This window comes from Mytilus edulis, chromosome 11 (assembly GCF_963676685.1).
Source record: "Mytilus edulis chromosome 11, xbMytEdul2.2, whole genome shotgun sequence".
NCBI lineage: Eukaryota > Metazoa > Mollusca > Bivalvia > Mytilida > Mytilidae > Mytilus > Mytilus edulis.
Window position 1 is genome coordinate 16,151,233 of NC_092354.1, and position 27,545 is coordinate 16,178,777.

The following is a 27,545-nucleotide window of genomic DNA, read 5'->3' on the forward strand; positions in this document are numbered from 1 at the left end:
ATCCTAGCCCCCCCCCCCCCCCCCCCTCCCATAAAAATCAAATACTCTGTTCAATATTTACCCAAACAATTATGGAAACGATGAGAAATAAGATTCAAGTTGCGGGGTTAACAACACAAGACAAACAATCCAGGGGATCATAATGTTTTTTGTGTCTGTACAATACATAAAGCTCTACATTGTCATGAGGCGAGAAAAATGCACATAACTTAAAAACGGACTATTTAAAATCTTATATACACATTCAATTCCCAAAATTAGAAAGATCTTATCATAGGGAACATGTGTACTTAGTTTCAAGTTTATTGGACTTCAGCCTCACAAGAAACTAACTTGACCAAAAACTTTACCCTGGAGCAGAACAGACGGACAAAAAGACGAACAAACGGACGCACGGACCGATAAACATAATGCCCCTCTACAATCGTAGGTGGGGTAGGTAAAAAACAGGATCATTTGACGGGTTAAATTAACTTTTAGCAAAATCTTATCTCTATTAATCTTCATCAGCGGAATACCTGTTTGTATACGGAAATATGAGTTCAATATGAACCTATTATTATTACTATATATAGAAATAAATCTCTAAAGTGTTTTTTATTCATTTTGTTACTTCGGAAATGAAACTGTTTTTGTAACTTCTTTGGGCGTTAAAACGTCGGAGAAGCACATTTTGCATGTTCAAAAATTGTGCACACCATCGAGGCTTTACAATGATCCACTATAAAATAACAAAGCGGAATCATTCAATTCTTACTATACAATTTACATTCCAAATTTTCTGGCTTATTTATTGTTATGACTTTGTCGTGGAAAGCACCTGCAGTCATAAATTTTGCATTTTTTCAGAATGAAATATATTTTGGAATGCCTCTCGTTGAAAAGTATATAATCTTCGGAAATATCTATTTAATGTTATTGTTTACATTTGAAATGTACTGCAAATGATCAGACACATAACTGGCATTACTGAATGATAATTCGATAGTTAAATATTTTAAAATTCTGTTCTATTCATGCCAGATCTCTTCCTGGTTTATTGTTTAAACGCATAATGGAAATAGAAATATAATATGTTTTACTTAAATACATTATTGATCTGAGCTGATACACGTATGCATAAAACCACTTAGGTTAAGACATCCGATCGTAGTACTAAATTATCGGAAGACATGTAGAAAAATCTGTTCATTCGGAACAAATTTTAACTTATGTAGCTCTATGCAAACGGCCCCTGTACGTTTACAAGGGTTTGGATAAGTTTTCTAAAAAAGAAAATGGGCCAATACATAAGAAAATTGGCAGACAAATTTATAAAAGAGAAAAATAGGCAAAAAGTAAGAAAGAAAAAAAATGGGCAAAAACAAGAAAAAGAGAATATTTTAAAACGTCACATATAAATAAAAAGATTAAAATTTGAAGACCCTCTGTTTTAATGAAGGATAGGTAAATTATAGATTAAAGAATTAGATAAAATAATACTGCATTTTAATTGAGTGTAACTTTTTGTAAACGTATTTATTTCAGGTGCTAGTATTATAATTCTAATACTTAGTCGTCGATCAGTTAAGGAGATTTATATAAAAGAATGTATATTAATCCTGGGAGAGGACAATACACTTAAAATTATAATATGTAAAAAAAAGAGCACGTTTTAAGAAGGTTCGTTAATCAAGCCTTATACAATACTATGTTCCAAAGTATTTTTGCTTCTTTAACTTAATTGCAGTTATTGGGATCCAACAAACCAAAATTGTGTTAACATACACCACCAACATACAACACCACTGACTAAATTCAAGAAAAATATACCAGTTTATGGAGTACCTAACTACCCCAATCTTTAACTGTATCTGAGAGATCATAATTATGCAAAACTAAGACTGAAATTTGATTTAAATGTTACAAGTTAATGAATCGAATTCCATAGATACCGTTAACAGCTTATGTATAACTAGTAGTATAACAATAGGTCAAAGTACGGTTTTCATCAGCCACCGAACAGCAAGATATATAAAGCCCCCCCCCCCAAAAAAAAAATAAATAAATAAATAAATAAATAAATAAAAAAATAAAATGACTAGAGGTGTAAAAATCTGATCAATAACGTATATTTTGCAAATGGAACATATTTAACATAAATGAAGAGTTTAACTACTTTATGTAGTACTTAACAACCCCATTCTTTAATTGTATTAGAACATAAATATATAAAACTAAGACTGAGACTTGACTTTAGATGTTATGATTGATGAATCGGATTCCATATATACCGCTAACAACTTATCTATAGCGCAAATTCTGAAAACGGTATATATTTAACACTAAACATCAAAGGCATGCTAATACACAAATATTTAAAATTCATAACATCTACCTGTGATAATTTGAAATACATTGATGAAAATCATACTAGTCTAATGATGCATATCAACGATTTCAAAACTCAAATGCTATGTGATAAAATTTAAGTTTAAATGTCAATTCGAATGTTCACAAATTGAATTTAAATTTATCTATACCATTATGGATGGGTGATAGATCCATAAAATACGTACACCCCATGGGCCTTTTGATAGAATCAAATTTGTAGATTTGGTATTTTGTATATTATCAATTCACATCTCTGTTTATATTTGGCACTGTTTTGAAAGTGTCTGATTTGACAATATTTTGTTGGTTGTATGTTTGTTTTCGTTCAATCTCTTTAATTGTCAATATTTGACTATACATTTACTTTGACTGTTCAAATGTAAGTTTGAAAGGTGAACTATCTTGTATGTTTGTAAAATATGCACGATTTTAATGATATTTTAATAGATATTACAAATATGGAGAATATTGTATAAACCTTAAGATGAAAGCTATTTACAACTAGAAACAAGCACAGTAATGTAAGCAACTACACGACAACAATGGACAAAACCGAAGAGCTTTGCTGGTTGCAAGTGCAAATGGTTTTGAGTGGAGATTTTATTGGTTATCAAAATATTACTTATGGATTTGGTACGTCTGGTCTGCCTTTTCTCGATTTTCTTTCACCAGTAAACTCCCAGAATGTCTGAATACCCGCAGAGCTATCATTCGTCTCAACTCGGCCGATTCCGTACCCTCATAGAGTAGCGGATTCTACCGTGGATTGCCGAAAAGAAGAGCTATGTGATCAGAAGGGTCATACAGACTCATACTAGAATAGCCTAATTTATCTAAGGTCAGCATTGTCTGAGGGAACTGGGACGAGTGTATTTACTACTTAATGGTGAATTTAGGGACGACATCTTAAAATCAATGCAGGATAAATTAAGTTAAGAGGAGAGGGGGTAGGGGGTCACTGAAAAAACTATGTGAATTAAGTTTTTTTTTTTTTTATCCTACATTGAACTTTTGATGTCGTCCCTTAGACAAACATATTCATGTATTATAAATCATGTCAAAGAAAAGCACCGACTACTGAGTACTGAGATGATGGTAACGACCAGGCAGCAGCGGTACCGATTGATAGTGACTGTCCTTCATTGAAAATTCTATTTTATCAATTTGTTGATACATATACATTGTGTACATGTAGATACGAGCCCATCATTTTGAAATAGAGAGGGATAATGTTGAGAGAAGAACATAAGGCCATGATATGTTCCCTTAAATTTGTTTCTGAATGACACGTGAATTAAACACACGAGAAAGAATACCTCAAAGGGCCTGCTGTAATGATTTTCCTTTTGAGAGCTTAAAAATTGAAATGCCTATATTTCTTTAGGACTAATATATTAGCCCATAATTCTACATAAGTAAAAAATAGTGACACAAGTTATTCAACTTAGTAAAACGCATCGGGTTAAACAACACGCCTCGAGACTTCATGCAAACATTGACGTGTCATCATTTAATCATTCTAATGACGTTACTGTTTGATCTTTAGAACTGGTTATTCACACCCATTTCAGACTTTTAAAGTAACAACAATACTAAAATGTAAATGATTCCTCTCGAAATACATCAGAATTCGACATATTACTCAGTTAAATATATAAATATGAATACAAGGAGAAGAAGATTATACCAGTAAATTTTGAAGATTGCAGGAAATTCTTCAGTTTGTTAAACAAACAAGAGATGGCAGTTTGACTTGGGATTGTGACTTTCTTATGTATTATCTTATTGTTTCTGTATTACTAGTTTTTGTCTTTAGGACGGATACATGTGTAAACCCTTGGGGATCCAAAAATATTCGCAGTACATTGTAACCAGATACATCTATCTGTTTTTGAGTTTAGTATTACGTTCATTATCACCGAACTAGTACACATTTTTGTTAAGAGGCCAGCTCAAGCCAACCTCCGGGTGCGGGACATTCTCGCTGTGTTGAACAACTTATGATGGATTGGGCTGTTTTATGCTCCTTGGTCGGATTGTAATCTCTTTGACAAATTCCCCATTTCCATTCTCAAATGTATGTCGGACTATACCTGGATTATAGTTTGTACAAATATGCTCGCATGTTATAAAAGATGCAAAAAGACATTAAAAAATATTGATCGGGTCAATTCTAATGTGAGATCCTAGCAATTAACACATCGGATCACAATGGCGATGGATATAACTTAGGGTAAATGAACGGAATTTAATTGCTTTCCGTCATCGATTTTTATTTATAGATTTCAGCATCATGTTTTTGTAGATTGCAATGCATTCTTAAATAACGCAACAAATGCTGGCAGTGGTCGTGGAATTAGAATTTTGCTTGATTAATTTTATTGTTTTATGGCTACAGGGATATTGATACAGGAGTGTAAGGAGTGTTGGAGAAATTAAATGATTTTATTATTTTTGACAGCATTTAAACGTAGTTAATTATAGTCAAAGCCGAAAAAAATAGGCTCGAGTAACATACAATGCGATTCTATTATTGTTTTCACCTTTATAATTGTTATAATATCGAGTTTCACTAGTTCTAACATTGGAACTTAACGAGTTGTACTTGTAAAAGTTAATCTTGTCCAGATTTTCTTGTACAATTCTCAACTTTTAACTCTGTTTTAATACTAATTTCGCTTGTCATAGAACACGAGTAAATTGGCGTTAATTAATTAAAGTACATGACAGTGTAAATAATCGTCATAAATAACTTATATCATACATGCGAACAGATGACGAGAGAAATATACATTACACCTTATTTTTCATTGTTTTTTTTTGCAAGAAACGGACCTTTGTATTTCCTTAACGAACTTCAGCAAAGGCCTTCTATCCAGAAGTAATAAGCTTTCGCATGTCCTTCCGTTTAAAGTTCAACATCTCATAAGGTCAAATGTTTTAAAAGCCACAACTTCTTTACAGACAAGATGTTGATTATTTAAATTGAATGAGTAAGTTTTTTCGTGACACGATGAAAAGGTAAATTATATGTCCTGTGTGGTTAACCGTATTTATACACACAATTAACCTGTCCAGACCAGATTTGTTTCCACCTAATTTTATTTAGAATACACCCAGTTATTCTTTCTAGTGATAATTGCGGACGCTTCATTTTAACAAGATTTGTTTCCTTGTGTCCACAGGAAAAAAAACTTACTTTTAAATCAGATCGTTATTTTTCTTGTTTTGATTTTTTTTTTACATTTGTCGTTTCGGGGCCAGACTGTAAAAGCTTTCAATGCGGTATGGGTTTTGATCAATGTTGAAGCCCGAAAGGTGACCTTTAGTTGTTAATTACTACTGAGAAGTCATCTGTTCACTGTTGGGGAGTAGTCTCTCATGGCAATTATACCACATTTTCTTATTTTCTATTACATTGTTAAATCAAGATTTGTTTCCTTGTGTTAGTCCTCATACGGAAAGAAAACTTAAATTAAATTAAGATGATTAAATCAGGTCGTTAGTTTTCGCGTTTGAATGGTTTTTTATTTGTCATTTGGGGTCCAGACTTTAATAGCTTGCATATTCGGTAATAGTTTTGTTCATAGTAATTGTTGACAGCCGTACGGTGTCCTATATTTGCATTTTAAATTCTAACTAGTCATTCGGTCTTTGGTGGAGGATAGCATCATTGATAATTATATCACACTTTCTTATATAACATAATGTTTTCAGTTTCATATCGTACTTGAATACTTTCACTAAAATCGATAACACATTGTTCTTTAATGCATTGCACATTTTATAGTTTAATATCGCTATGGTACATTACATTTCAAAGATGGATTTTAAAATAGATTGAAAATAGATAATTAGAATTTGGATCGATGGTTGATAACATTATATAATACTTTTCTAAAATTACATTATTTAATCATAATGCAATATCAAAACATTTCCTTAGTTTCGTACCAGTAAGATAATAACACGACAGTTTGTAGGCCTTTAGCACCGGTTTGAACACTATTACTTTTGCTAGATCTAAATCGATATATGGTCCGAGACCACAATAATTTCGTAGTGCATTTCTTTTAGAACATAAATGAAAATTAAAAAAATCCCACCTGCGCTTTCTCAATGAAATTTTTACAGTGTGTTGTACTACTTTTGGGACAAATTATATCAAAATTATAGAAAACTTCATCGGCTCTAACTCAAAATATGGACAATTTTATGTTTAGGGCGTCTTGAAATCTTTTGACAGCTTCCCAAGTGCTTATTTTTAACCTTTTTCAGCTGGACCAAATCACTACTTTCCTTTAAAATTCTGATCCCAACTTTATTTACAGTGTAATTTCGCCCCCCTACTTGCCATTTGAGGCATAAAACATGGAGAAATAAATTTGGAAGGGGTATAAAAAATATTGGCAAGTAATCCACTGTCAACACTAGGGACTATATTTGCATTAAAAACCAAAAGATACTGGATAAACAAATGTGTTATCCTTTCATTTAAACCTATCCTAACCGTTCATGCAACAACTATTTGTCGGGTCCGTAGGTGACCAATTGTAAGGCTAAATTTCTCAGTGACCCTATCCAATATATATACCATCATTTTCCAGTGGCAGTCCAAATAAACCCTAAACATTTATCCCGGACGACCTCTTTTACAAGGACTTACCTATTGTATGTATTATTTTTTCACCCTGTTTAAATATGAAATATTTGCCACTGGACGTTAGCCAACAACCCATTAAACCTGAGTGTTCTTTTAAATAATCAGGAGATTTACATATTTTCACAGCACTGTTGGATTAGACTAAGACAAGGGGCTAGTTCTGCTTAATTCGTCTCAAATGAGGAATTTTAAAAATCTTAAGCAATGCTTATACGTTCTATATTTCTGTACAGAATACGTCTATATCCAACCGATTCTGTTTAATTTACCTTCATTTTTAAGACTAAATTTACAAATAGTCAGCACTGTGTGAAACATAAAATTCAATTAAAAATAGATACTTTGTAAACATAACAAATTATTCAATATTGAATATTTACTTTCGGTTGACTTACCTTTCGAAAATCCAATTAATAAAATAATTCCAAACAAACTTAAAATACAAATCAATATCTTCTCCATTGTTTTTCAATACATTAATCCAGGGATGTGTATTCCATTTCTACATTATATCTATTTCACTATAATCCTCAATGTCAATTTCATGTACATTACAAAACAGGAATCTTGATCGTAAAATAACCCGCCACGCCTGAATAACTTCCAATAATAAAGTGGTCACGAGTTAACGGTATATAAACCTACAAACTAATATGGTTAAATATGTCAGTTTACATTTCAAACAGGGTGAAACAATAATGTTTGTTTGTTTCAAAGATTAAATCACAATATTTTCCGTTTTAATAAGCTAATAAGTTTATCCTACTGACGAATAGACCAAGTATTGTTTGCGTTTTAACATGAGAAAGTTATGAATATATTGGTTTAGTTATACAAGAAGGTTTCAATTGATGAATTTTAAATATTTAAATGTACTGTTTGCAGGTTCGTGCAAGAAAAGAGATGTGTATTGGGTACATTACAAAAATGTAAATTTCAATCGATATTATTTAAATTAAAATACTATAGGAAACGTTTCTTGTACATGTATTATATATAATTTCTAGTGCGCTCTTGCAGAAGAAGTTAAGATTATATAACACAGCCAACTTCAATAAGAAAAGGAGAGAGAAAATGAGGATCTTGATGGTGTTTACATAATAGAGAATGATGGACCACAGAACAATGGACTACAGAATATACCATAGAGTAAAGAAAAGAAAACACTGGCCGCGTGGGGTCTTGAAATTAATTTTTTCTATAGAATAATGGTAAAAATAATAAAGAATTATTGAAACCATGGCATTAGTAATTAAAGAATACAAAAAATGAAGACCCACTCTCAAGACACTTGTATATACATTCTTTTAATTAAAATGCACCGATATAAACATATCAAAATTTGAATATTTTATATATTAATTATATAAAAAAGGAAGATATGGTATGATTGCCAATGAGACAGCTCTCCGATCCATAAGAGACCAAAAACAAATATGTAACATATCAACAAACGACAACCACTGAATTACAGGTTCTTGATTTGGGACAGACAGGCACATAGTTTACATACAGAATGGGGCGGGGATTAAACATGTTATCGGGATCCCAACCCTCTCCTAACCTGGGACAGTGGTGTAACACTACAACATAGGAATAGATAACGAACTATAAAAACCAGTTGAAAAAAGCAAAAATTATCAGAAGGATACAAATAAAAATAAATCTAAGTATATATTTGTCTCAAGAATGGCAAAATCGTCCAAATTAGGATCATAGTGGTACAAATGTATGGACAATAAGATAACTATCAATCAGAATTCAAATGAAGTGGATGTAATCAATTATAGGCAAACGTACAGTACCCAACTATGATTAGATCACAGACCGTATATATAATCGTCGGCCATAAAAGGCCACATATTTGTCAATGGAAAGTATCTTTACAATATCGAGTCTGGGATTTCATAAAAATTATCAATTGGTTTCTTATATTTTTGCGGCATCTTTATATTTGATTGTGAAATATTAAGCTCTTCTGCGATAGTTAATTTGTTCATTCCTGAAGACTTGAACGAGAATTCATAGCCAAACAAAATGTGAACAGGAATTTAAAAAAAATCAGTCATATTACTTTCAGCTTGACACGTTTTACCTTCGTTTAAAAACATCTAAATAAAAACTAATTGAAGTGGTTCTAATTAAAATCTAGAATTCTATTGCTTTTTTTCAAATTGTTTTAACCAGTTTTCCCCACCCAAACGAAAATGAAGTAATTCCAATTTAACACGTATAATTTGAAGGTTCATTACTGCAAACTAATTAAATAAGTACATTGAAAGATATTCTCTGACTCAAAACTAATAATATAAGTAAGTCCGTGTATACTCGAGATTTTAGTGAATAACTACAAAGTAATCTTTTGTTTTCTTTCTTTTCCAATGCCACTTACAATGCCACTTACAACACAATAACAGTTTACGGCTAATTGCTAAATAATTGTTAAAGTAATAAGAAAAGAGAAGATTTAGTTGTAAATTTGACTAACTAATATTTATTTTTAACGTTTAGAAAGCTGCACACACATAAGGTAAGAGATTAAAAAAATATAATAACGTGAATGAACGGATGAGTAATGTCCAGTAGCAAATATTACATTAATATCAATCATAGGTATACGTTTCTGTGATATGAACATGATCCCTGCTTTTTTTTTCTTCTGATTTACAGGCTGATACAGATAGAATATGCTAGTTTACAAGGTAGTTGGTCACATATAATTTTTTTTCCAGTTTCTGGTCCAACCATCGTTTTTTTCCTACTATATAACGAATGGTTATTTTTGGCTTCTGGCCGAGGATTGAAGTCACGACATCTTGCACTCGAGGCAGTACCGAGACCACTGACTGAGGCAGTAAAATTACAAAAATGCAAGCAATGCAATTGTATAAACGTCCCAGTGCCCAAATTGCACCAACAACCCAATCTATATCCATTTAGCCCCCCCCCCCCCCCCCCAAGAAACTAAAACAACATTAGAAATCTTACAAGTTATTTAGAGACTAAATATTTTTTTTTTAAATTTGTCATTATGCACATCCTCCACCATCGATAGCTTCCTGTGCACCAGAAGGGTAAGCAGATCATACTCCACATGTGGCTTGCACCCATCGTGTTGCTCATGTACTTTCAAACCATGTGATAAGTTTAATTCGTTAACTTACATTCGGGGAAAAGAGGACAATTTTGTGCTCGACAATTGGAACATATCCGTCGTCATAACTATATAATTAACTAAAACTACCCAAGACACACGTGTATACATGCGTTTTTACTTATATTTATAGATTAAAAAAAGTATGCTGTGCGTATTGTTGAACTTCACGGTTTTGGTGTGGATAACTTTTGTAGAAGGTACGTAATACATTGAGTGACAAAGAAAACAAAAACAACATATATATATATGTTACAGATGCTACATTAAATTAAAAAAAACTCAAACTCAAGAATAAAAATTTGACAAATCGTAAAATTGTTTTTACACTGATCTAAACTTGCATAAGACTTAATAAGATTACTTTCCTTAGTTTATCTGTCTGTTAATTTGCTGTTTTACTTACCTTTGCATTGTACTCTATAGCATTTTCACTATCACATAAAGTAACACAAGAAATATTCTGAACGAAATTGTGAAAACAATGATAGTGAAATAGAATCTTTGAGCTATTCTCTTGGAAGTTTTAGCTTTCAAAAACCGTTTTTTTTAATATGCAGAAAAAAAAATGTGAGTAAATATGAATTAAAACTGCAGCTCAACATCACCAAAGGTTAACTATTTTGGCCAAGCTTTTTAAGATCGAGAGAGGCGAAATATACCTAAGAAACCTTCAAACTCACAAGTCGAAAATAAACCGACAACGCCATGACCAAAAAAGAATGAAAAGACAAACAGCCAAACAACAACACACAAAATACACAGCTCAGAAAACAGTAACACGAACCCAACCTATCACAGAGGTGATCGCAGGTGCTCAGGAAGGAGAGTCCGAACCTGATCCACATGTGGCATCCGTTGTAATGCTCATTTTAGTACATATATATTTAAAGAAATTGCATGTAACTTTTTAGACAACATGACAGATTCAACAATCAAAACGTTATAATCATGTATCCGCAATTGATAATGTACGATAAGCAAAGCTAAGTTAACTTATATCCCCATAGAACTAAATTTGAATAAGATATTAAACATTTCCCTTTTTTTAAGCCCAATGCAATCTAGGAAAATGGGGAGCTAACTGCCAGCACAATTGTTCTTCTTCTTGTTACCATGGAAACATTTGCTCACAAAATGGTGGCCAATGTGGATGCATGCAAACTAATGGCACTTGCCATGAATGCTCTACAAACTTTTATGGTGTTTCATGCGATATAAAATGCGATGATATTTGTTCTCTTAACGAACAATGTGTACAGGATGGTTTTGAATTTGCTTGCGGCTGTGAGCGAGAACAGGGTAACTGCAACAGATGTCCAAAATCAACATGGGGTAATTACTGTGAAAATAAATGTTCCAATAAATGCATCAATTCCGAATGTAGCTGGATAGATGGTATTTGTACTTTCGGTTGTTTAAAAGGGTTTTATGGGAGCGACTGTTCTTCGGTATGTTCTTCTTCTTTTTCTTGTCAAAGTGGATGCGATCAGCAGACGGCAGAATGTTTCCCGCCATATTGTGTGAACTGTATTAGTGGGATGTCAGGATGTGATAACGTCACACAGAAATGTAAATCCGGATGTATTACGGGGTTTAGAGGTGAAACATGTGATAAGACATGCGCAGAAGAAACGGCCGTGTCAAAATGTATCAATTGTAGACACATCAGTACACCTATTGTAACTCTTACCGTATGTGAGGAATGTCAGTCAGGATATTTTTACGACATGTTCAGCAAGAAATGTAAGGTTTGTAGCACAGGATGCAGTTCAAACGTGACGTCATTATCCACGTGTTTTTCAAAAACAGGAATTTGTCGGTTTGGATGCTTATCGAATTGGATCGGATCAAAATGCGATTGTACCGTTGCGAATTGTGACACTTGCGTTTATGAACAACCACAAGAATGTGCCCGTTGCCAAAATGGATGGTTTGTTGACTCTGGACAATGTGTCGAATGCAGTACAAACTGCGCAGTTGCAAATGAGTGTGACACAGCTTCCGGAATATGTACAAGTGGATGCAAGAACGGTTGGTATGGTCTAACATGTTTACATGAATGTGTGTCTAGCTGTTTAAACAGAAAGTGTGATGTAAATGGCAACTGTACTGAAGGATGCGCTGGAAAACGTTATGGAAAAAATTGCGACAAAATGTGTAACAATTGCAAGATTGCATGTGACCAGCAGACTGGGTTTTGTGAGTCTGGTTGCATAGATGATTATCACGGTGACGATTGTCAACAATTATGCAATGATACTTGTTTTGGTAATCAGTGTGATCAAAGCGATGGACAATGTTTGGACGGATGTGAACAGGGGTATTATGGGAAATTCTGTCATTTTACCTGTGGATCAAACTGCAGCGAAAATAAATGTGATGTAGAGACGGGAACGTGCACAGGGAACTGTTCATTTGGAAATTATGGCGAACATTGCAATATAAAATGTCCATCTCACTGTTTAGAGCCGTTATGCGTGAAAGAAAATGGCGCATGCGTTTCAGTATGCGAAAATGGATTTTTTGGAAGTCATTGTAATGTTTCATGTCCTGATTCATGTCCGACTGACCAGTGCCAAAAAGATAAGGGAGATTGTACTGCTGATTGTTTCGAAGGAAAATTTGGAGACAAATGTGATCAAACTTGTAGTGATAACTGTAAAAGAACGTTATGTCATCAGAAGACTGGAGCCTGTGTCGATGGATGCAAAATTGGTTACCATGGCACTTCTTGCCAGAGCACATGTACTGGATGTGGTAGTTTAGGATGTAGTCAGAATACTGGAAAATGTGAAGGTATATGTAATATGAGGTTTACAGAATGAATGATAGTTATTTTATATAAAATTAGGATAACGAAAACAGAGAACAAAGTAGGCTAAATAATTAAGAATATAGAATAATTCAGAGATGGAATATAAAGAATGAACAAAATGTGTGCAAAATAGAGAATTACAATAGAGATTGTTCCCCCCCCCAAAAAAAAAACCCCATCTTCATCCCAGTTCATCTAATATTTCATGACATTGTACAGCACAGAAGTATTTGTACTTATTCGTTAAAACTTGGTTCTATACGTACTAAGGAGCGGATCTAGCTACATGTATTATTAAAATGGTGATTAAACCCACTTTAAAGTGGTTCCAACACTATGTACCCATTCAAAAGCATTAATCGTAAGAAATTAAGGTTCTCAGACAACACACCTCCAGGACCCGCCACTTATGAACTGCTTTCATATTGTTGTAATTATATCAATAAAATCTGATGCATCATAACTTTGAGGAAAGCTTTTTGGTACACTAAATGTATGTATCTATTTTAAAAAGTCTCTGGTCACGTCAGGAGCTGCTTTAGAACTTTTGAATTACGTTCTACTGATATAGAATAGCATCGAGATTGGAAGTTGGGGATGTGTCAAAGAGACAACAACCTGACCAAAGGACGAAAACAGTCGAAGACAACTAATTGGCCGTTTCAGAATCTAAAGAATCATGGGTAATTTCATTCTTCGTACCCCAAAATGAAAATAACGTCACGTCATTGGTTGAATTTCTATTGTTTATGACATTTTTAACCAATCACGACGTTTTGGTGTACAATTTTGAAAATATTACCCAGGATGCATTAGATTCTGAAACGGCGAATTGGTATTCAACACACTGAGGTGAAAATCCGTTCTTGTCAAATTTAAATGGATTTGATATTAAACTATATATTACATTTGCAGGTACTTCGATGAACGAAAGCAAAGATAACAACACCATCATGATTGCAGGTGCGACTACTGGTGGCGTCATGGTCATTATATTTCTTGTTGTGATATTATATTGGTGTTTGAGAAGGAAAAAGTAAGGATATCCTAGAAAGAGCATTATAAGGGAATTCATATGCATACATATCTTAATCATTATATCGATTTGAAAAGGTGACAGCACTCGCAAAATTAAAAAACGCTTTACGTGGAATTTAATATCCTTTTTAGAAAAAATAACAAGATCTCTTACTTTAAAAATATTTGTGAAAGATGGGCGAAAGATACCAGACGAACATTAAATCTCAAAAGTCGAAAATAAACTGACAACGTAATAGCTGGAAAAGAAAAAGACAAACAACCAAACAATGGTACACACAATCAACATAATCCACAAAGAGACTAATAGTCAACACGGACCCACCTCAAACTGAGATGAATCTCAAGTGCTCCGGAAGGGTAAGCAGATCATGTTCTACATCCGGCTCCCGTTGTGTTGATCATGTAAGAACAAACCAGGTCACATTCGTGAAATAGGTGCAGGATTGAACACATTTTTGCCTAGTAGGTTTACTGCTAACAAGAAATTTACTTAAGTCAACTTCATGTACATGTATAGTTCCATATACAGCTGTAGAAATTGATGTAGGAAGATCGTCTTTTTTATGGGAAATTAACAATTATTTGTTAAACAGAAAATGCTAGTCCTTTTGGAATACACAATATTTAGAACAAGAGATGGGGTATGATTGCCTTTTGGACAAATATCAACGGTTCAAAAAGAGGAACGAAAGATACCAAAGGGACAGTCAAACTCATAAATCTAAAATAAACTGACAACGCCATGGCTAAAAATGAAAAAGACAAACAAACAACAGCACACATGACACAACATAGAATACTTAAGAATAAACAACACGAACCCCACAAAAAAAACTAGGGGTGATCTCAGGTGCTCCGGAAGGGTAAGCAGATCCTGCTCCACATGTGGCACCCGTCGTGTTGCTTATGTATGTTCAAATCAGGGACACGCAGCCGCCTTTGCAAATTAGCCTTAGTAGTAAAAAAATAATGCAGAATGAAAATTCTGCTACAGGTAGGAAACTAACTTTTTGAGGTGGGGTTGGGATGATTATAGAAAATACGAGTTGATACTTGTTGTTGAAGAAAAGTTTTGTGTCTTCCACCTCTTTTTTCAGCATGACATAAATTAATTTTTGTTTAATTAATTCGGCACCAGACAAAATGGTTTTGAAATAAAAAAGTATAAAATATATCGATTACTTTTAGATAAGAATTGCTGCCTCTAGGTATGTCGTAGTAGAAAGAGTAGGAGACAGCAACATTATGATTAATGATGCCTTTCAGATAGAGCTCTGGTTAAAACCTCAATATATATATTTTTTATTCTTTTAACAGATCGGACACATATAATAACAATTCAAAAGACGAAGGACCTAAAAGGTACTCAGAGCTAGCAAAAACAAGCCAATTTTGAATACATCATACCTCATTTTGATTTGTTCTTGTTATTTATATTTTAGATATTGATAAGTTGAAAATAATACCATTAACAGCTAACATAGGATACACATGTTTAATTTTTTGTTGGGGGAAATATACTATTATGTGTTAATATACTGATATGACATTGATTAAGTTGTATTTCTAAAATATATACCATGAATATATGTGAAACAGTAGAGTATGGAGATCTTTTTTGAACAATTTGATGTTTTAGTAGACAAAATGTTTATAAGCATATTGAATATAAATATTTGGTGAGTTTAAAGATTATTTGTTTTCCTATTTATGCACTTCATAATTATATTAGATATGTAGAAACCCAGAACTTTTTATGTTCTTTTCTTTAACACTATGAGCTCTTTTTATTGAATAAAATATTAATGTCAATTAACTGTTTTATGATTTATATTTGTGAAATTTCAAACTTCTTTCGTACCGTGCCATGTACACGCGCATCTTTTCTTTCTTTGGAAACCGAAATTACCAAATATTATTGAAACTAAAAATTCACAGAAAACTGATAACGACATATTAAAATACGAAAATAAACCAATAAACAGTCTACCAACACTAAGTTTCTTACACAGTCTACCAATACAAAGTTTCTTGATCAAATAAACATCTATTTTACCTTAGAAATAAAACAAATACACATATAGACTAAAAGAGGGACGAAAGATACCAAAGGGACAGTCAAACTCATAAATCTAAAACAAACTGACAACGCCATGGCTAAAAATGAAAAAGACAAACAGAAAAACAATAGTACACATGACACAACATAGAAAACTAAAGAATAAACAACACGAACCCCACCAAAAACTAGGGGTGATCTCAGGTGCTCCGGAAGGGTAAGCAGATCCTGCTCCACACGTGGCACCCGTCGTGTTGCTTATGTGATTACAAATCCGGGAAATAGTCTAATTCGGTAGGTCACATTCATGAAAGGGAAGGGGATTGTAGTTACGACGTAAGGAACATATCCGATATCATTTGTGAAACGGTTATTCCATAACGGTCAACCAACTCGTGATGGCGTCCGTAAAATTTACGAAGGGATGATTTCAACTTCACCATTTGGAACTCTTGGTTTAATAGCTTCCTTGTGAGCAGTAACCCTCTATCAAGGAAACCATGAAATAAATGTTGTTTTGTTGATATGAAGACAAAATCCTTGTCAATTAAGATTGGAGTGAAACGGACCTGCCCCGTGCGGGAATAAAACTCGCAACGTCAGTGTTGCATGACTCTCTAGTTAAATTATTGTTGTTCGACTACTTATACTACTTGAGCACTTCGCTCCAAGTCAATATAAAAGGACAATGCATGTTTTTTAAAAATGCCAAAAGCTACTTATTGTCTGAAATTTTGATTGATTGGTTGATTGTTGGTCGATTAACGTCCAGTGGCAAATATTTCACGTTTAGAACGAGAGAAGAAACGGCTATTCAGTTTTCATGTCAGTTTTCATGTCAGTTTTCATGTCAGTTTTCGATATCACAAACTAGTTAAAACATTTACTAAATTTTATCATCGGTATAAGGACATCATTCGTAAATATAGCTCAACATGCAGACTTCTTATACGTTCAGGTATTTCACATCCAATTTTTTATGGAAATATTCTTTATAAAGCACACAGGTGTCAGTATTCACCTCAAAAACTAACAAAACCTTTGAATAGACTTATTAAGAAGAGATATAGTTACGATACTGTTGTCAGGTCATTAAAGATTGCATATTTTGGCGTTAATATTGATTCCCTTATAGGGTCTTTGCATCGCAACTAAACACATTTATTCAAAAACCAGTTGTTGGCATGACACGGATTATGTTCTTCTCATATATGTTATGATGGTATGATACTAAACCTCTAACGTGAAGGATTGTGCCTGATGTTCATTAGATGAAATCATAATCTTTCAGTCAGTTTAATTGAAGTCTGGAGCTGGCATGTCAGTTAACTGCTAGTAGTCTGTTGTTATTTATGTATTATTGTCATTTTGTTTATTTTCTTTGGTTACATCTTCTGACGTCAGACTCGGACTTCTCTTGGACTGAATTTTAATGTGCGTATTGTTATGCGTTTACTTTTCAACATTGGCTAGAGGTATAGGGGGAGGGTTGAGATCTCACAAACATGTTTAATCCTGCCGCATTTTTTGCGCCTGTCCCAAGTCAGGAGCCTCTGGCCTTTGTTAGTCTTGTATTATTTTAATTTTAGTTTCTTGTGTATAATTTGGAACTTAGTATGGCGTTCATTATCACTGAACTAGTATATATTTTTTTAGGGGCCAGCTGAAGGACGCCTCTGGGTGCGGAAATTTCTCGCTACATTGAAGACCTGTTGGTGACCTTCTGCTATTGGTTGGGTTGTTGTATCTTTGGCACATTCCCCATTTCCATTCTCAATTTTATTCAATTACCAAGTCCTTGCCACAGTGTCCATTTCTTTTTAGTCTTGAAGTTTATTAGCTGTAGACATTCACTATAATGGCATATTCGTCAATGAAGATACCAAATATCAAAACGTTGGACAATCAGAGAGGAAGAAAAGACAGCTCTTCACGTAGTTGATGAAAACAAAATATAATCCAAAAATATACCGAAAAAGAAATTCGACTTAAATAAAAAAAAAAGAGTTTTGAACTTGACATACAAAGGTTTGCTTATTTTTTACTTTTTTATATTATTTTTATGCCCTTTGTACTGCTGTTTTTACCCATTATTCCCTATTTTATAAACACAACAAAGACCCTCATACATTTACGTGCAATCCATGTCATTTGGACTTTGGTTGATTGATAGTTGTTTATTGGTCATAACACGTACCCTATCTCCTTCGAAGGCAATTTCGTCTGCCTTGATAGAAGAGACACAACTCTTGTTTGTTGTCGGTTTTAGGAGGAAAGTTTTATACAGTTTTCTAATACCATAATCTAGGACGACATGGTCAATTTATACATAGACAAAAATAACATTAAAAAAAGTGTGACAAGATCCACATCATTTAATATCTTTGGTATAGCTTCACCTGCAATTAAATTAATCAAAACAAAGTTTGGAATGAATCAGTGCATAACATTACACAACAATATACATAACAACTTGAAAACATTGAAATGTAATTTGCACTTAAATATACGAAGTTACGTCCCTTTGGATAGTACTTCCTCGATACAATGGATAGTTCCCTGATACAACGAGTATTAATCGCCGTTTTACATGTTACACTGTTTGATATAGGGACACATGGTATGTTCATTGATAAAAAATATATAAGTTTATTAAGGTTAGATACATGTATGATATTATACATTTTTATAGAATGCTTTAAGTATTAAGTACCACATATACTTTTACTATTAAGGTATAGCTTCTTTACGGTTACTCCGGCTCCCCCTTTCAACGACAACTGACCAGGTGTTTTGTGAGTTGCATTAAATATCAACAATTAGTCGTCTAAACAATCAAATTAAAGTGAGATGAACGCGTCTAGTGAAACGTCCAATCTACGAAGAAGGATATTGACCCCTTATTATGATAAGGGGATATGTAAAGGTAGTTCGTAAATCCAGCATGTATAGGTCTGTGATGACCCAATCCTCACGAGAAATTTAATTGAAACAAACAAAATGTGGAATAATAATAAAAAGAAAATGTAGGTTAATTTCTGTATCAAAATTTTTGAAATTATTTTAATTAAAGAAGTATGTATCTCCCTTGTGCAAAGGTATTATCCTTGTCCGGCTGTGGCTATGGTTTTTGTACTTTTTGTTTATAGGTTTTCATCTTTTTTTATCAGCTTTGTATTTTCAAATGTTTTGGCAGCGATCGCTCATTATGATAAGGGTATATATGCAAAGGTAGTTACATTGATTGTCTTTATAGTCGAAATCACTTGTGGTTGGGATTCTGAATAAATGTACATACATGTATATGTGTCTGGTAGATTTATCATCGACCACTGTACCAACGAAGTATAATAAAATTCTGACACAAAAATGAAATTAAATCTTGTTTTAAACCTTCATGATTTCTGCAAGAAATGATGGCAAACAGTTCATCCTCTTATTTGCTATTATACTATTATTAGGTTTATAATTTGATATTCGTCTACATAAGACTCATCAGTGACTCTCAGATCAAATTAGTAAGAAGGCTAAAATAAGTATAAAGTTGAAGATCATTGAGTACCCAAAATTCATGCCAGAAAGTTGTGCTAAGGATAAGGTAATCTATGCCTGGAATCAAATACTATATACTGAATGTGTAATTATTTATGTCAATAAGTATGAATAAAAGAGAATTTGTATTTTTTAATTCTTCAATACTTTGCACCATTTTACTCTAATCTTACCTGTTCCCAATCACTCTAAATACTTTGTAAACTCGAAACCTATATTTTTTGCCAAGTTCCTGACTAAGAACACTAATTAATAGTTGTTTATGTCTTTTTTTGAATGTTAATGTAACATATGGTTTCTTTTCCGGGCGAATCTCATATGAGTGAAAACATAAACAACCCAACAATGCTTGAAGTATTCGTATAACAAAAAAATTATCCCATGTATATGCGTTTGTCATTTAGCTTCAATTCTATAATAGCAACATCCCTAAGTTAACCACAAGAAGATGTTACAAGCTTTCTAGTACCATGACGACAAATCAATAAAAAAATGTCTTATAAAAAAATTTGTACTTCCAAAATTTGATTTCTTGCAAACCGACACATAAAATATCGAAAACACGAATTAATTAACTATTAGAGTGTCCATATACTTATATTATGAAAAATCCCCTTTAGAAAAGTTATGAATACATTTACATATAGCATTACATTTTTTTTAATATTAGCAACTTGCAATCTTTAAAACGGGGTGTAAACTGTTAATACAACTATAACGTTCTATGAGTTATGATGGTTTTGATTGCTCTGTATCCATCTCTCACCTATGAATAATCTTTTTATATGAATTTCATAAAGGCAACAGTAGTATACCTCTGTTCAAAAGACAAAAATCGATTGAGAGAAAAACAAATCCAGGTTACCAACTAAAACCAAGGATCAACTATAAGAGGAAAACTCATAAGTGATTTCAGGGTTTGTTATCAACACAACTTATTTAAATCTAATTGTAGCTACCTGTGATTTTGGTATATGGGGCGGAAGTTGTCTATACAATTGTTCTACCACGTGTTATTATGGAACTGAATGCTCCATTAATGGTGGGAAATGTGGATGTGAACGATTGCATGGAAACTGTTACGGTTGCGCAAAGAACTATTTTGGTGACGTTTGTAATAAGGCATGCAACCAGAACTGTTCACTCAGTGACCAATGTGTCCTGTCTGGATTATCATGTGGATGTGACAGACAGCTAGGATATTGTAATAGTTGCCCTCAAATACTATGGGGTCCGTATTGTGAACGGTCTTGTTCGATAAGATGTATTAACTTGGAATGTGACAGAACTTCTGGTCAATGTACGTCTGGTTGTAAAAAGGGTTATTATGGATTTGATTGTAGTTCAACGTGTTCAACTGCTTGCCTATATGGATGTGATCAACAAACAGCTGGTTGTTTTCCATCTTATTGTGTGAACTGTAATGGCGGACTACCAAAATGCGACCAAAGCAATCGGAAATGTTTAAATGGGTGTATAGATGGATTTTATGGTGCCAGTTGTGACAAAACGTGCTCGGTAGTGACAAATAATACTTTATGTACGAAATGCCAACCATTGATTTCTGTTGGTATAACCGTATGTACCAAATGCCAACCGGAATATTATTATGATGGAGTTATCGGTAACTGCAAAACTTGTAGTTCAGGTTGTAAAACAAATAATACCAATATAGCTAAATGTTTTCCTAACACTGGAAACTGTCGGTTTGGTTGTTTTGATGGATGGAGTGGATTGCGCTGCGATAGGTTTACTTGTTCATTATCAAATTGCGAATCTTGTGTAGCGAATCAACCGACCGTTTGTGAGCGCTGTCAAACTGGTTGGTATCAAGATTCCGGTCAGTGCGTTAAATGTAGCGACAATTGTGCGACTTTAAATTCTTGCGATACAACATCTGGAACATGTACGGGTGGATGTAAAACGGGTTGGTATGGTAACACATGTAAAGATAATTGTACCACAAACTGTAATAAAGGTGAGTGTGATAGCAATGGCATATGTAGTAGTGGCTGTAATAGCAAACGTTACGGTCAGAAATGTGACTTGCAATGTCCTAATTGCTTAACTACATGTAATCGTAATACTGGCTTGTGTGACGCCGGTTGTGTAGATGGATACCATGGTAACGATTGCTTACAACCCTGTAACTCCAATTGCTTAAATAATAAATGTAGTCAAGTAGATAGCAAGTGTTCCTCTTGGTGCAAACAGGGGTTTTACGGGGAATTTTGTCAACTTTCTTGCGGGTCAAACTGTGACGGTAATAGTTGTAACCCAACAACTGGTGCATGTTCCAGAAATTGCCTTCCTGGCAAATATGGGGATTATTGTGATTTAGATTGTTCAGCAAACTGTTCACCGAGAACTTGCTTTAAAGTTGGCGGAGCTTGCACCTCACAATGTGTTGCAGGATATCATGGTAGTCATTGCAGTAGGACATGTCCGTCGTCATGTTCATCAAATCAATGTAATAAGGCTGACGGAACGTGCAGTGGAAATTGCCCTAACATGAAATTCGGTACCAAATGTGAGCTATCATGCAGTATTAACTGTTATAACTCAACATGTGATAGATCTTCTCGTAGGTGTGTGGGCGGATGCAAAGCTGGATACCATGGTGATTCTTGTGAAAATATTTGTACCGAATGTGATACCATTGGATGTAATCAAACGACTGCTGTATGCATAGGTTAGTAAAACTTGGTAAATGCAGCATTACTTTGTCATATAGACTTATTTATGGCGTTACTTGTTCCATTACGTTCAGTTATGTATTAATGTTTGGTTATAAACTAAGAGACTACAAAGGAAACTCAAATTCTATGATAATTATGTATCGTTAACATTAAACAATTTTTTTAAGACTTACACCAGACAATTTTGTACACCATTTTCGCGTATTTTCATTATCAAAGTAATGACAAAATCAAAAGATATTCAGCACTTATGAAAAACCAAATATTTCTTCCCAACTGTTGCTACTTAGTCTTAAGTAAGAAGATAATGGTTTGCTAACAACACTATACAGTAATCTGTGTTATCCGACACACTTGGGGGGGGGGGGGGGGGTGAAAAAATGTCAGATTAAGCCGGGTGTCGGAATACTCAGGTTTTTTTCTGCCAGGATAGGCATATATTGGGACCGAGGAAATGTGTTAATTAAAGGAGTATGTGGAATACTCAGGATTAGACAGGTAACACTTCGACATATATAACATTTATTAAGCACCTTCAAATTTTTATTGACATTTTTTTATAATGAAAAAAACAATGATACATTTTTGTAGTTTAAAGAGGTGTTCAATTTCAAAATTAAATAATCTGAAATAAAGGGAACTGTTGCAATTTCATTCGTTTTAATTTCACAGTACTAGTTATTATGAAACTGCCTAATCTAGTGATTGCATGAATCTGATACCGATACAAAAAAAATCTAAACATCTTTTGGAGTGCATACAAGCTAAGACTCATCACAAGTATTCCACAATCCAGACTAAAGGACGAAATTAAAGATTAAAAATAATGGCCAACGTAGATACAAGTATCTTGTCTTAGTGAGGGATAAATTCTCATTTGTTAAAACTAATCTGATTCAAATAAAAGATACTCTGAACCAGACATTATCGAGATGCTTAATTTCTTGATTGACAACATATTTGATACGTTTGGAGGACTTGTTTTTCAACAGTTTATCGAAATTCCTGTGGAAAACAATAATGCCCCTCTTCTTGCCTGATTGGTCTTTTATCTTATGAGGCTGACTACATACAGAAACTTCTTGAGAAGAAAGAAAAAAAATCAGCGACATCCTTTAATTTCACTTTCCGCTACATTTACATAGATGATTTTCTTTCTCTAAATAATTCAAAATTTGGTGACTCTGTTATTTTAGTTTAAACATATTTATTTATAGTGGATTGGGAAACAAGTTTTGCAACTTATGTTTATCCCTTTCCACTGACTCTGTTGACCGCATCTATCCTATCGAAGTTAAGTCGGTCTCATATCTTGACTTCATCTAGACATTGACAATGAGGGTCGGTTGAAACAAAACTTTACGACAAAAGAGATGATTTCTGCTTCCAGTTGTGCACTTTCCATTCTATGTAGCAACAATCGAGCTGCACCTTCATACGGAGTTTATATCTCCCAAATGATACGATATAACCGTGCTTGTATTTCCTATCTTTATTCCCTTGTTAGTATGTTGCTAATCAAAAGGAAGCTATTAAACCAAGAGTTTCAAAAGTGAAGTTGTAATCTTTCCTTTGTAAATTTTACCAACGCCATCACGAGTTATTTGACCATTATGAAATATCCGTTTCACAGATGATGTGGGATATGGTCCTTATGTCGTAACTACAATCCCGTTCCTTTTTCGTGAATGTGACCTACCGACTATTTACAAGATTTGTAATAACATGAGCAACACGACGGGTGCCACATGTCGAGCAAAATTAACTTACCGTTCCACAACACTGCCACTGCTGGTGGATGTTTCGTCCTCGAGGGTACCACCACCCCATTAGTCAGCACCTCGATGTTGACATGGATATCAATTATATGGTCGTTTTAATAAATTTACTGTTTACAAAACTTTGAATTTTTCGAAATAACTAAGGATTTTCTCATTCTAGAAAAAAGATTAACTTAGCCGTATTTGGCACAACGTTTTGGAATTTTGGGTCCTCAATGCTCTTCAACTTTGTTCTTGTTTTGGCTTTATAACTATTTTGATCTGATCGTCACTGACTAGTCTTATGTAGACGAAACGCGCGTCTGGCGTATTAAATTATAATCCTTGTACCTTTGATACCGATTTGGTGAGTTTGTATTGCTTTTTACGTAGTTTTCTATGTTCTGTCTTGTGTATTATTATTTGTCGTTTTTTAGCCAAGGAGTTGCCAACTTATTTTCGATCTATGAATTTGAAAGTCCCTTTGGTACCTTTCGCCCCTCTTTTTGAGAAGCCTTTCTTTGTTTTGTTTTTATACAATATACTAGTGTCTTATCCAATCCGATTGAAAATGGATCCTGTTTCACGCTTCTCTTACACAAAGGCTTCGCTCAGTGCTTCTTTGCGTTTCTGTTCTAACATCTACGAATGAAATTAATGCATTAATTTTTTTTAGGTGAGTATAATTATGGCAAAACCAAAGTATTCTCAATGTTCTATAAAACAGAAAGTAGAACTGAGCGTCGGTATATCATTGCGAGGGAAGCGTGAAAACATTTTATTTCTTTTTTTTCATTTTGTTTACATGTCTAGTTTTCATTTACTGAGATAAAATTGAGAATCGAAATGGGGACGATAACCCGACCAATAGGTCTTCAATGCAGCCAGAAAATAACGCATCCGGAGGTGGGCCTCAAATGGCCCCTACGTTTAAATGTATAAATGTGTACTAGCTCAGTGAAAATGGACGTCATATTAAATTTCAAAACATATAAATGAACTCAAATTGGAAAAAACTCATACTTACTAACATCTGTCCGTCCTGTAAAAAAATTCAATAAAAATGAAGTTTTATTTTTTCTACTTGCAGGTAGCCAAGTTAAAAGTTCAAATGATACCGTTACTATTTTAGCTATTGTTTTTAGTAGTGTAGTAGCTGTACTCATTGCCATTAGTTTTATATTAATTGTGTATTTTAGACGCAAAATAATACGGTAAGTGACGATTCACAAACCACTAGATCACATTAATTTCAGTAGTTGCTTATTCTCAAGTTTAATGTGCAGTCTTAAACTCGCAGTGAGACTTGGTTGCTTTTAGTATATCAAGGAAGAACATCGAGAGCACATGTAGATATTTGTTGTTTTTTTTTATTTTTATTACACCCTACATGTATGTATTTTAACCAAAAACAATTTGAATACATATAAACCATAAATAAACATGGGCTAGGGCTACAAATATCTAAGTTGAAAGAAAAGGCTAAAAAGTATCTTATACCAAGCTTTAATTATAAATTTTATTTATGGAGCAATGTATAGAAAACTGAATTACCTTATAAAATGTTGAGGTATAAACGTAAACTTAATGTTGTGTTTTAAAAATACATAAAAAAATCAATGATACATCTAAAATGACGTTTTCAACTATAAACTGATTGCACATAACAGCTTTGCTGGTTGTCTGGTATAGAATTGAGAATTAAAACGATGCAATTGTTAAATAGAGAAACCGGACAAAAGAGAAGTCAACGTCGACCAATGAGTCTTCAATTCATCAAGAAAATACCAAAAACCAGAGACGGTCTTTAGCATGCCCCTCCCCAACATTGAATAGTACAAATTTGGTATGATTGTCGTCACAGTGTAAGTCCATATTGTAAAAAACACATGCTTGTCATTTTCTTGCACTTTTTACTCGATTTGCGTGTTGCTGTTTCTATTAAACGCATTTGTTCAAATATGAGTGTAACATTGTTTTTCAACAGACCTAATTACGAGACGTCCACGGGGATGATTGACAGTCATATTTACTATACCACAGATTCCGGAGACAGTCACATTTATATGGAAGTAAACGATGTAACACAAATATGAACATAGTTTATTGCCTAAATGGAAAATTGCCTTACAATCAGAGAAATTAAGATACTTAACAAAACTTCGGCTAGCAAATTGAATTGTTATCCAAGCAAAGAAAATGATATATAATGTGAACGTTTTACTGAATTTTCATAGTTTTGAATTTGCCTGCGTGCACATGTAACAGTCAATATCGAAATTCGAAAGTTAATTTTGCGCAGGGAAAAATAAAAAACCGGCTTCTGATTGTAATTGTGTTATATTGCTGATAACGTTGTGCTATTATTAGATAATTGTTGCTACTTTCCCTTATAAATTGTTCGATTGTATCGAATCAATTTCGTTTGCTATTCATTCACTCTGATGTAAATGTATTATCAAATTGTATTTTGAAAAAGACATAAAAAGACTGTTTAACTTGCATTGTGTTTGATACAGTTTGCCAAATTTTAGTTAACACAAAATGTTCAAGTTTAGATAGCTCGGGTGTCGTCCGTCATCTTGGATTTTGAAATAGCAGATAGAACTCGGTCTGCAGCTTTAATGAAGTGTGCATGTGCAAATTTTGAGAGTAGTGTGAAATTGATGTTGAGACTTTTCATGTTAATATAGAATTTAAGGTGTTTTATCATATTAACGGCATTTTCCTCTACCAAAAACATAATATTTTTGTTTGGTCCATTCGTTTTTTACTTTGCTACATAAGGGGTTACAACTCAAATGTGAAGAGCGATAACTCAGAGAAAGTAACTTTTACAATAAGTTACAATGTTGTGAATATACCTATTTTATTATGTAGCAAGAAAACGAGTTCGCTGACCCCTTTTTCCATTTCTGTTCTGAAATCATATTATTGGAGATATCTTCTGACATATTAAATCAATATTTTATGGTAAAGTTTTCGTTCTATCGCACGACATTTGGTTTTGTACATGTTGTATGCATTATCTATACAAAACCGTAAAATTTTGCATAATCTCTAGCGTGGAAATAAGCCCGTTGATCCATACTTTTTATCATATTGTTTTAATCAAAACTTGATAGAAACTACATTTTGACAAATATTCTATGGATTCTAATTTAGAACCTCAACCTACCTTAACAGTACAGTAGCCACTATTTGAGTGCACAGAAACTTGATTTATATATATACCAGCCGATTAGGTATAATAAGACCGCTCTGAAATCGCCTATTGCTTTTTAACTGTTTTGATCTGAGCGTCACTGATGAGTCTTATGTTGACGAAACGCGCGTCTGGCGTATTAAATTATAATCCTGGTACCTTTGATAACTATTGCTTTGCATCAGACATGCATTTATGTTTATTTAACCGATGTCATATAC

The 27,545-nt window shown here is 33.5% G+C and overlaps 3 protein-coding genes across 23 annotated transcripts in view; 2 read left to right on the plus strand and 1 right to left on the minus strand.

Annotated features, from left to right (window-relative positions):
* Nucleotides 1-7,896, minus strand: part of LOC139495223 (receptor-type tyrosine-protein phosphatase epsilon-like) — a 61,182-nt gene extending 53,286 nt beyond the window's left edge. For 14 of the 21 annotated variants that reach the window (XM_071283465.1, XM_071283463.1, XM_071283462.1 and 11 more), the window contains exon 1: nt 7,432-7,627. In XM_071283465.1, coding sequence (XP_071139566.1) covers nt 7,432-7,498 — 67 coding nt within the window. In that variant the 5' untranslated portion in view covers nt 7,499-7,627. Of the gene's footprint in view, nt 1-7,431 lie in introns of all 21 variants that reach the window. The other 7 variants (XM_071283469.1, XM_071283467.1, XM_071283466.1 and 4 more) reach the window with 5 other exon arrangements.
* A 3,765-nt stretch (nt 7,897-11,661) lies between these two features.
* On the plus strand, nt 11,662-15,808 carry LOC139495225 (cell death abnormality protein 1-like). The gene is made up of 3 exons (XM_071283470.1): nt 11,662-12,989; nt 13,924-14,044; nt 15,367-15,808. The coding sequence occupies exons 1-3, from the start codon at nt 11,732-11,734 to the stop codon at nt 15,443-15,445; spliced, it is 1,458 nt and encodes a 485-aa protein (XP_071139571.1). The 5' UTR covers nt 11,662-11,731; the 3' UTR covers nt 15,446-15,808.
* A 2,847-nt stretch (nt 15,809-18,655) lies between these two features.
* LOC139494023 (cell death abnormality protein 1-like) lies at nt 18,656-26,215 on the plus strand. The gene is made up of 4 exons (XM_071282190.1): nt 18,656-18,728; nt 20,616-22,352; nt 25,210-25,333; nt 26,107-26,215. The coding sequence occupies exons 1-4, from the start codon at nt 18,656-18,658 to the stop codon at nt 26,213-26,215; spliced, it is 2,043 nt and encodes a 680-aa protein (XP_071138291.1).
* The last annotated feature ends 1,330 nt before the right edge of the window (nt 26,216-27,545 follow it).